Raw genomic sequence first — 11,203 nt, 5'->3', positions numbered from 1 at the left:
TTATACTTTATAATTGCATAAAAAAGTATAACACATCCTCAAATATTATTTTTGTTCTCATACATAACTAAATATTTGATTACTATACATTTTATCAAAAGACATCCTATTCTCAAGCATCTAGAAGACCTTAAACCAAACGATCTCTTAAGGTTTATTAGGTTGTCAAATACTTTTTTGTTTTTATATTTTTTTAAATGACTTATTTACAAAATTAAACCATTAAAAAAGTTGTTAAATTTAGTAACCAAATACAAGGAATAGGGCCTTATTTATTATATATTGATATCGACTCAACTCCGTGGTCTTACACACTATTGAATTTGAAGTCTCCTGTCTTCGCCCCAAAATTTGAAGTCTTAGTTCGGATGATCTTGAAGAAAACGAATGCTATTCGTCTGTATCCAATCAAAACGAAATGATTTGCTCTCTGTCTCTACTTCACGTACCCCCTCTTCACCACAGAGCCTCTTCCACCCCAAATCCGATGACCCATCTTCTCCACAACTTCACCTCCCCGTTTGAGCTGAAGCAAGTCCATGCCCATCTCCTCAAAACCAATTCACCCCTCTCTTCTCTCCCTCTTTCACGGGTTGCTTCTGTTTGTGCTCTCAATTCCAGTTTCTCTTACGCCAAGTTAATCTTCGACCTTCTGGACGCATCTGAGGTCGCCCTCTGGAACACTTGTTTGAGGTCTTTTGCCGAGGGAGATTCCCCTGTTGATGCCATTTCACTTTTTTATCGCTTGCGTGAGTTTGATATTTGCCCAGATAATTATACTTGCTCGTTTGTTCTTAAAGCGTGTTCTAGGCTGTTGGATGTTAGAAATGGTAGAGTTGTTCATGGGTATGTTGAGAAACTTGGTTTGCAATCGAATATGTTCTTGCAGAACATGATTGTTCATTTGTATGCGTTGTGTGGCGAAATGGGAGTTGCCCGGAAGGTGTTTGATAAAATGCCGCAGAGGGATGTCATAACGTGGAATATTATGATAGCCCAATTGGTTAAAAAGGGTGATGCTGAGGGGGCGTACAAGTTGTTTGCTGAAATGCCCGAGAGGAATGTGAGGTCGTGGACTTCAATGATTGGTGGATATGCCCAATGTGGGAAGCCCAAGGAGGCCATTGATCTATTTTTGAAGATGGAAGAGGCTGGTTTGTTGCCCAATGAAGTAACGGTTGTGGCTGTTCTTGTAGCTTGTGCTGATATGGGCAACTTGGTTTTGGGGAGACGAATACATGATTTCTCTAACCGAAGTGGCTATGAGAAAAATATTCGTGTTTGTAACACTCTGATTGATATGTATGTAAAATGTGGGTGCCTGGAGGATGCTTGTAGGATCTTCGACAACATGGAAGAACGTACTGTTGTTTCATGGTCAGCTATGATTGCAGGACTTGCAGCGCACGGACAGGCTGAGGATGCTCTTGCGTTTTTCAATAAAATGATAAACACAGGCGTGAAGCCCAATGCAGTGACTTTCATTGGTATCTTGCATGCCTGCAGCCATATGGGAATGGTAGAGAAAGGTCGTAAATATTTTGCTAGCATGACTAGGGATTATGGGATAGTTCCTAGGATTGAGCATTATGGTTGTATGGTTGATCTTTTCAGCCGAGCAGGCCTGCTGCAAGAGGCTCATGAATTCATCATGAACATGCCTATTGCGCCTAACGGTGTTGTTTGGGGAGCCCTCCTTGGTGGTTGCAAAGTTCACAAAAACATAAAATTGGCTGAAGAAGCCACCCATCACCTCTCCAAATTGGATCCTCTAAATGATGGATACTATGTGGTCTTATCGAACATCTATGCTGAAGCTGGGAGATGGGAGGATGTAGCACGGGTGAGGAAGTTGATGAGAGATAAAGGGGTTAAAAAGACTCCTGGCTGGAGTTCGATCATGGTGGAAGGAGTGGTTCACAATTTTGTTGCTGGGGATGAGACCCATCCTCAAACTGAGGAAATATTCAAGACATGGGAGAAATTGCTCGAGCGAATGAAGCTCAAAGGATATGTGCCCAACACCTCAGTTGTGTTGCTTGACATGGAAGAGGACCAAAAAGAAAAGTTTCTATATCGGCATAGCGAGAAGTTAGCAGTAGTCTTTGGATTAATCAAAACAGCACCTGGAACTATTATCAGGATCATGAAGAATCTACGTGTCTGTGAGGATTGCCATGCTGCTTTGAAGATCATATCAGTTGTCAGTACCAGAGAGATAGTTGTTCGCGATAGAAACCGATTCCATTGTTTCAAAAATGGTTCTTGTTCTTGCGGTGATTACTGGTAGTTGTAAATGACACAAATGCTCATTTGTATATTTGAGAAACTGATAATTTTGATTCATCAGATACAATCTTTGGTATGAATTATCCTCATTTAAGTTCTATCGAGCTTGAGCAAGATAGCAGGAAATTTGGATGATAATATCGCAATGGAAAGAAAATACCTAGACCTGTTTGAAGTTCGATTAGTGAACTAATGAATTACAGCATGATCACTATATCCTACCAATGTGCTATCAACATTTATAGCAGAATACTATAGACACCCACGACTTCTATTACAGAGAGAACCTCAATGGACAGGGCACCCTTTGGCCACTATTCCGGGTGCAGTAGGACAGGAGGCCAATGGACAACGGTCTGTGCTGTCGAGTCCCCACCAGTTTGGACCTATTATATCCTTTGATTGAAGGGTGAAATATATGAGAACCCCCATGAAAGCAACCCCAGCATCCAAAGCAGCTGACAATATATAGTTATGCCTTGCCCACCATCCCTTGTGCTTCCTGTAGATATAGAAATTAAAGAAAATCCCTACAACACCCCACATCAGATAGTTCACTGCTCTAGCTGGTGGAATGCCCAAACCACCTCCAAATATGATGGGCATATTTATAAGTCTAATCCACTCTTGGTTGGGGAATCGGCGGGAAAGCCACCATACAGGGACTGGGGCAAGTAAGCCAATAAGGAAGAACCAGTTCATCTCTGGGTAAACACCTAACTTTCCAAACATTCTGAGCGGCCCAACAACTCCCCATATGATGGATGCATTGTAGAAAACGTCATCACCAGGGCATGTCCATGGACTTCCTTCTGGCAGCAAGGCTGGATCACAGATGTGTTCGACTGTTGTGAGAAGCCACCAGGCTGTGCCAAAGTAGACACTTGAAGCAACTACTGTTCCAACTAACTAAAAATTCAAGTTGATGGATGAAAGAACATTAGTTCCAGCCCGTTATTGTGATTGTGAATTAGAATAAACATTTGTTGAAGATAAAAGAATAAAAGAACTACCTGAACGAGGAACATTGATCTCGGGGGAATCTTCATATAGTGGCCTAATTTGAAATCACTAAGAAACATAAGAGCTTGTGACATACTGATATACCCATATGTCTTGAAGGTCACATTGGCTAGTGGCCTCCCGGGATACATGTACCCGATAATCAACTCAGTAATCACATTAAGCCCTGGTTGCTGCACATTGTTGATAAGCAAAATCATTGAGAAGTGGACTGAGTGATTTTTCAATCTCTACGTTGATAATGTGTTATCCTGAACATACCGTGTTTGTTGTTGCTTGAATGATCCCTATGGGTAAGGTGAAGAACAACGCAATCCCGCAAGCTAGTAAAATTCCCCACCAGGGAAGTTGGAGTTGTTTGTTGAAACCTTCACAAGCGTACAAGGCCAGAGCCACCATTATCATCAGTACGGTGTAAAACCACCATTGAGGAACTGCCTTGTAATTCTTCTTCATCAGTCTGGTGTGCACATCTCCCAGCTGATCACCAACTGCACTTGCTGTTCTTCTCCACATTTGCCAGATTGTTCTGATCACATTTTCCAAAGTATAAGACAGAAGAAAAGGTCAAAAAGATTGAAATGAGGTAAGGAATGACTTTATAAAACAGAGTTGAAGAATTGATTTCAAAAAGTTAGTATTTGTGGAGCTTACTTTCCATGGAAAAGAGCAACATGTGAGATAGTTGCTGTCAATGTGGCAAAACTCAATCCGTAATTAAAAGCAAAGAAGGCGCTGAGGTAGAGTTTGCTATAGCCATCATAGTTTGCCTGATCTAAGTCAAATGTCTTGGCATTAAGAATTCGAGAAATATTGTAGGTTTTACCAGTGAAGTCAAAAGTGTGAGCAGAAATCATGGGAAATCGCTTAGCTTCATAAAGATTTGACCAGTAGACAATGGGGTTCATTACATAGACGACCATGAAAAATCCAATTAAGATATTGACGATTGCAAAGCCAGGTGTGGCCAGAGGGCTTCCCAGGAAGCCAGCAACAGTTGACCAATCAATCCCGAATGAGCCAATGCCGAGGCCACGAAGGCCAGAACCAATCTGTTGGGCAGTAATGGAGTTTCTCCATATCAAACAAACAAATGAGATGCAAGATATTGAGGGGAAGAGGTAGCTTGGGACGAGGTAGTAAGCAAAACTTGATATAAAAACCATGAAGAAGAATTGTAGTCTTGTATGGCCTCCTCTTGGTCTCTTGTCTTTTTCATGCAATGCCCTGAAAATTCCCAGATATTTGAGATGAGGTAAGGTTCATTTTGTTGATAATGTTCTCTTTCATAACTAAAACATTTGATTCAGATTTAACTAGCAAAGATGTCTAAGTTTCAGTTCTTGAAGAAAGTACCTGAATAGAGAAACCTGAACTAAATTTGCAGGCCACCACATATATGGGGAGTCAACTAGGTATCTTCTGAACAACCCAGCCCATCCATATCCTAGCATCTGCTCATTGGCAATCACTCAGAAAAATATACTAGAAATGCACCGACCAAAACATGAAAATGGGTATTGTATTATGGGACAAACACAGTAAGGCTGAAGCTAACGAAAGATAGAGAGGCTTAGTGAGCCGAATGAAGTAAATCAGAAGAGACCTGAGTGGTTTGTGATAACAACATGGCTGCCAGAGGATGGAGATTTCTGTGGTAAAATGCCTTAACAATCGTGACTATATTCAAAGCATAGACACTATTCGATCCAGAATTGGCGAAAATAGTGATCAGGACATGTTCTTTGAGAGTAAACGGCCCTGGATTCAAGGAAAACGACCATTTGGTGAGTGGAATTCGAAAAGAGGTAGATGGAATAGTTGCAGCCATCAATTTTCCCAGAGGAAGAACAAGAATCTGTGCAGAAACTGAGGAAACATAAAGCTGATTCTGGCGAAAACCAAAGAATTGGTTTACAAAAGCCAAAAGACAGCAAGATGTAAGCCCAAGAACCCATGTTCTGAATGTCAAGGCTGGCTCTGAAGGGTCATCAGTTGGTGGAACTGTCAGCCTTACTTCCTCAATTGGACTGTCATTCGCCTCCTCCCCTGCATTACCAAATTTCAGAAATCTTATTCTGATCAAACATCATCCTTCATATTTAAGGATGTGAACCCAGATGTTTTTTCATCTTGAAAAGGTTGAAAATGCTGATAAAGTTCCATGGAAGAAGAAAACAGAAATATTCTCACGAGTTTTTTCGAAGTTGGATTCAATATTTTCCTCTGGTAGGTTGAATTGAGGGATCCCATCCCCATCTTTTGCTTTTGTCATCTTCTCCTTCTCCTTCTCCTTCTCCTTCTCCTTCCTGCAGTTACATGTATTATTATATAAGAAAGAACAAGAAAGTATATAGAAAAATGTACTTTATTTTCTGATTCTCTAGAATCTCTTCTAATAATAATGCTTGTTTTCTTTTTTTAAAAAAAGACATTCTAGGACTCACAGAAATACGATGAAAAGAGCAAAAGATGCTGTTCACTCTTTTGCAGAAGTGGGTTTTTAATGCACCTCCCAAAGCAAGCGGTTCAGAAGCCTATGGAGGCCACAAATTTTTCCAAGAAAAAGGTATTCTCAGACCTATATTTTCCCATTTTATTTATTCAAAAACTCAAACCATTTTGGTGAATACATTAAATGAGTTTTTAGTCGTAGCTTTTTTATTCGACATAATTTTGAATCTGGACGGATTTATTAAGCACATGGGGGGATTGCTTTATACAGGGCCCAACTGCAAAATCTTCTGGTTTTGATATTGTCACATTTGAAAGCTCCTTAAAAAGAGGGCCTTTTTGGCCTAAACTTGAGGATAAGGACAAGTATTTTGAACTCGAGAAGATGATGATAGGCATGGTGCTCCCTCACCGTTCTGGCTTCCAACCAAGGTGAAGTTGTGGTCCAATTCCTTTCTTCTTTCTTTTTTTAATCTATAGATTCATATATGTTTAGAAAAGTTATTATTATTTTTTCTCAATAGTGGTATAAGAACTAAGAAGGTTTGAAAGGACATGGTTTTTCTTGGGAATCTGCCTGTGTGTGGATGGATTGAAACTTTAGGAAGTGGGAGTGATTGTTTTAGATTTATTATTGATTTGAGGAATATTTGGAGTGGGAAATGATTTTATTAAGTGGTTGCTTTGTTTGGATAAGAGAGATGAAGAGAGGGATATTGAGGGATGTATGGGACGAGTGATACTTGGATGTATGTTAAGATATACAAATCTCTACGTATCCCACTATCATTATACACATAAAAATGAATTAAAATATGTGACATATTATGATTGGACAATTTGGTTAAAGTCCAAGATAAGTATTTTCATTTGTTTTCCTTTTCTTTTTCTAAAAAACAAAACAAAAAAAGCTCAATTCTTTTCACATTTTTGGAAATATATATGAATTCGTGAGAAATTTAGTAAAACTAAACTTTCAACTAAGCAATTTCAACCTAGTTTAACTAGATGAGGAACATGCCCTCGGGCCTTGAAAGTCAAAGGTTCAAATTTTTCTCTAAAAATAGAATTATATTTCATATTTTCAGATATGTATTTGATAGTAGATTAAGAAATTAGATTCTAATTTAAATAATTTTTTAAAATGTGATTGATAGTATTTATTATTATTTAGTTACCCACAAAATATTAGTTCACAATAAACCATTATTAATTTATTCATGAACGTGTTTTATGTTAATTTTTTTGTATAATTTTTATTGTGTAATATTATATAATTTATAATACATTACATAATAGATATTGTATTTTTCAAAAAATGAATTGAGTTTATAACATAACATACTGTAGTTCCAAATTTAATATAATTTTGCACTTTAAAATTCAAAATTTAAAATCTAAATACAATGAAAATATAAAAAATGTTATTTTCAGAATTTGTTTTATTTGGATCACAGAATATGAAAATAGTTCTCAGAAACAAAACTCGAATTATCTGCTAAACACATATTTGTTGAACTCAATGAATCTGTTAACCTAAAGCAAAATTTGAATTCTCTACCGAACAAATTCTAAATTTTTTTGTGGTTAAATGAACTTTTAAAGGCAAAAAGTTAGATTAGAAAAGATGTGTGCTTTTTAATGTATCCAATAACTATACTGGTTTTAGGCATATTGCATTAAAAATGTAGATACGCTGTAGTGTAGGTTGTAATGTGAAGATTAGACTTCTGAAGTGATAATTCTAAGTATAAGTAACTATGGGCTGTGAAGGTTTGAAAATGCAAAGTCTTCATTCAAATTGTATTTTCAAGAACTTAACTGCTCTCTTTTGACATTGTATTTATTCTTATTTTTTCTTTTGAGTAAATCAAATATGTTCACTAACTAATTTGCTTTATTTATTTACTTACTTTTTTTTTTTTTTTTATTATTATTATTTTGCAATGTATTAGATAATAGGGACAGTCACAAATATAATAATGAGGCTCAATGTTGTATTAGCAAATAACATGATGTAAACAGAATTACAAATATGACAAAATTTAAATAGTCTATCAGTAATAGACCATATCACTTGTAAGAATTTATGAGTGATAGACCATATTGATGGTAAGAGTCATCAGTGATAGACCATACTGCTGGTAAGAGTCTATCAACGTTAGAAGTATAGCATTGATAGACTTTACTATATTTGCAATTAAAAATGATGTTATACACTTGGTTATTATCCCTAAAAATGTTACCATTGCAATTACCAGGGACCGTCACAAATATAGCAATGAAGCTCAATGACAATATATAATTAAATTCATCTTTACCCATTAGCTTAAGCTTTTGAGTCAGCAGGTGATTTAAGATGATATGAGAGTAGGTGACAATGTTGTTTCCTTTCTAATTAATATCGATTTCTACTTGTTAGGTATTCTTCATATTTAAAGTCCATGAGTGAGAGAATTGTTGGAAAAAACCTCCCATTTCTATCACATGAATGAGTAGAAAAATAACAGAGAAATTAAAAAAAAGCAATAAAACTGGAAACACAAAAATTTATAAGAAAAACTCCCAATTCGGAGAAAAACCACGAGCCACTAGAAAGAAATTCATTATAGGAAAAATTGTTACAATCGTACAGAACAATTCTCTGTTTGGTCTCAATTACAAGAGTATCATCTCAAAGGTTTTGATTACTCACACATTTTTTCCACTATCCAACTAGATAGTACAAAAGGAATTTAATTAAATTAGCACACTAAGCTTAAAGTATTTCTAACTGGGACGACTTGAAACTAGAGGTATATACTCATTTTATAGGCTTGAAGCCCATCCTATTCTTCAATTTAACCGACGTGGGACAAATTGCACTTCTAATATTTTGCCAAAATTCAATAAGAGTATTAAATAATTAAATTTACTTTTATCCATTAACTTAAACTTGTGAGTCAATGGATGATTTAAGACGATGAGTTCCAAAAATTGTAATAAAGAAAAAAGTTTCGAAATTAATTTCTTTCAAACTTGTAGAATTAAAAAGAAGACTTTGTAGCCAAAATTTCAATTTTTAAAATTAATTTTTAAAAAATATTATTGTTATTAATTTTAATTTTAATTTAGCTCAAAGTTTTTGACATACTTCTTACAAACTAGGTCACATCACAAAGCAATTTGAAGAAAGAGAGGGGGTCCAAAAAATGAATGAAGACAATACATTACTGCAATTGGGAAATTTCTTTTTTCAAACAAATCAGCTATATATTAAAATCAGTTGGTGGCACGTGACTTTAGCAGAATCCTTAAGGAATCTTTTTTTTTTTTTTTTTTTTTTGTCAAAAATTAGGATTGTGCTAATAGAATATTATCGTACTAAAATTACTTAATAATTGTATATTTTTGACCAGGAATCTCTAATATCATCCCATTATAACATCGATAATAATAAATAAATAAAAATGTATCGAGTTGACTTTTACACAATTGTGAGTCAAAGTAAGAATAATTAAATTAAAATCCTTTCATTTTGATATTTTGATTGGTAAGGCTCATATCCAAAATCAATATATATATATATATATATATATTGCGTTTTTAAATAAAGGTTTAAATTACAATCTTAGTTCCCAATTTTTTTTCTCTATTTGATCATTAAATTTAAAAAGAAGTCTAATAAATAAGAATGTCCATTTATCATTGTCTCGAATGGAACAAAAAATCTATTTTGACCTTATTGACTAAATGAGATAAGGATTATATTCCCTATCATCGCCCTAGTGAGGATTTTTCGTGTCCGTCCCCAAGATACTAGACAAGATATTTGTGGGGATAGGGATTAAAATAGGTGGTGCATTTTCCATCTCCACTCCGTCCTATGAACATCTCCACTAATAAAGTTTTTGAACTTTCATTTTTCAAATTTTTAAGAATTAATAATGTATTTATTATACGTACAATTGAATTTTATTTTTAATTGAACTCTTTCTAATAGGCCGGTAAATTTGAAACATGTTGGATAGGTCAATGATTTATGTGACACAAAATTGAAAATTGTAGGTCCGTTAGATGACTAACTGGTTTTTGTTTATAATTTTTGAAAAATTAAGTCTAAACACCCATTCCATCTCTAAAGTTCTTGATTTATTATTTAATTTCTACTAATGTTTTAAAAAACTAGAGCCAATTTTTGAAAACTAAAAAAAGTAGTTTTTGTTTTTGGAATTTATAGTCTTTCACTTAAGAAAGATGAAAAATATTGTACAAAATGAGAGAGAAAATAGACTTAATTTTCAAAAACCGAAAACCAAAAAGCAAATAGTTATAAAACAAGATTTTGAAATTTAATTACTAGACACAAAATCGAAAGTTTAAAATTTTATTTTTGTATCTTCGACTACATAATTCAATAAAAACAAAAATTCTACCCTAAATTTACAAATAGTTTTTAAAAGGCCTATATTTGCTAATTATTTTTTTAAATAGAAATTATGTTATAATTGAGTTATTAATAACTTTTATTTTTTAAAACAATAATTGGTTTGCATAGTTATATGTAATATGTTACCTACTATATTGGGTTAAACCTCCAACTTTGAGAGAACGTGTACATATCATTTTTTTAGTATAATAGATCAAATAGGGAGATTCAAATCACATAATTTCTTATCGTCAATATCTTCGTGTGCGAATTGAATTATGCTCTTTTTGATAGTAAATATATTCAATTACCGTTAAGCTAAACTCACTTCAGATAATTTAGATAGTTATTTACTTTGATATTGTGAATGGTAAAGTATGATAATAATCAATCACGCATATGATTTACAAAAAAGTTGGTGAATTACCTAGATGTTAATTGAGGTAAATTATAATAATTACCTAACTAACGTGTATGCTACTCTCTATTGTATTTTAATTATTTTTTGGATATCTGTTTCATAATATATATCTTACTAATATAACAAAAAACTAAGGAGATTTAAACCAAGAACTAATTAAGAGGAAATTAATATCTTACTATTTAAGCAATGTTAAATTCACTACATTTTAGAATTGTTATTTATATAATATTGGACTCTTATTATACTATAAGAAGCATTACTTGAACCTTAATTATGTGATTCATATGGCTTGTCCAAAACGAAACCAGTTGGCATATATTTGAATATTGGAATTAGTTCAACAAAAAACAAGAAAAAAAAAAAGCAAGTGCTAATTAAAAATATATAGATGCACCTTAGTAATTAATTAAAAGTATGTTGATTTTGCTCAATTTTAGGAGTCAATTCAAATTATGATATTGATTAGAAGTGATTTCAAAACTAAGCAATCAATTAGTAGTTAATTCAAAGTTATCTCACATAATGAACTAAAGAAAAATACTTTTTTTAAAAAAAAAAAAATTAAGAAAAAAGTTACCCCATAAAAAATTTCCCTAATTTAAGGA

At 34.0% G+C, this 11,203-nt stretch overlaps 2 protein-coding genes and 1 long non-coding RNA gene across 3 annotated transcripts; 2 read left to right on the top strand and 1 right to left on the bottom strand.

Moving 5' to 3' along the window:
- Window positions 1-241: 241 nt before the first annotated feature.
- LOC120085561 (pentatricopeptide repeat-containing protein At5g66520-like) lies at window positions 242-2,476 on the top strand. Its single transcript, XM_039041597.1, has one exon. The coding sequence runs from the start codon at window positions 419-421 to the stop codon at window positions 2,288-2,290; it is 1,872 nt and encodes a 623-aa protein (XP_038897525.1). The 5' UTR covers window positions 242-418; the 3' UTR covers window positions 2,291-2,476.
- LOC120085560 (oligopeptide transporter 1-like) lies at window positions 2,298-5,900 on the bottom strand. The gene is made up of 8 exons (XM_039041596.1): window positions 5,760-5,900; window positions 5,506-5,621; window positions 4,919-5,361; window positions 4,669-4,766; window positions 3,967-4,539; window positions 3,574-3,841; window positions 3,303-3,485; window positions 2,298-3,198 (listed from the first exon to the last, which is right to left on the bottom strand). The coding sequence occupies exons 2-8, from the start codon at window positions 5,585-5,587 to the stop codon at window positions 2,578-2,580; spliced, it is 2,268 nt and encodes a 755-aa protein (XP_038897524.1). The 5' UTR covers window positions 5,588-5,621; window positions 5,760-5,900; the 3' UTR covers window positions 2,298-2,577.
- On the top strand, window positions 5,360-6,570 carry LOC120085562. Its single transcript, XR_005483991.1, has 3 exons — window positions 5,360-5,541; window positions 5,744-5,881; window positions 6,038-6,570. It is a non-coding gene; the product is annotated as an uncharacterized LOC120085562 (long non-coding RNA).
- Window positions 6,571-11,203: the final 4,633 nt, after the last annotated feature.

This window comes from Benincasa hispida, chromosome 9 (assembly GCF_009727055.1).
Source record: "Benincasa hispida cultivar B227 chromosome 9, ASM972705v1, whole genome shotgun sequence".
NCBI lineage: Eukaryota > Viridiplantae > Streptophyta > Magnoliopsida > Cucurbitales > Cucurbitaceae > Benincasa > Benincasa hispida.
Note: the sequence above shows the minus strand (reverse complement) of the source record. Positions and strands in the feature narration are given on the sequence as shown.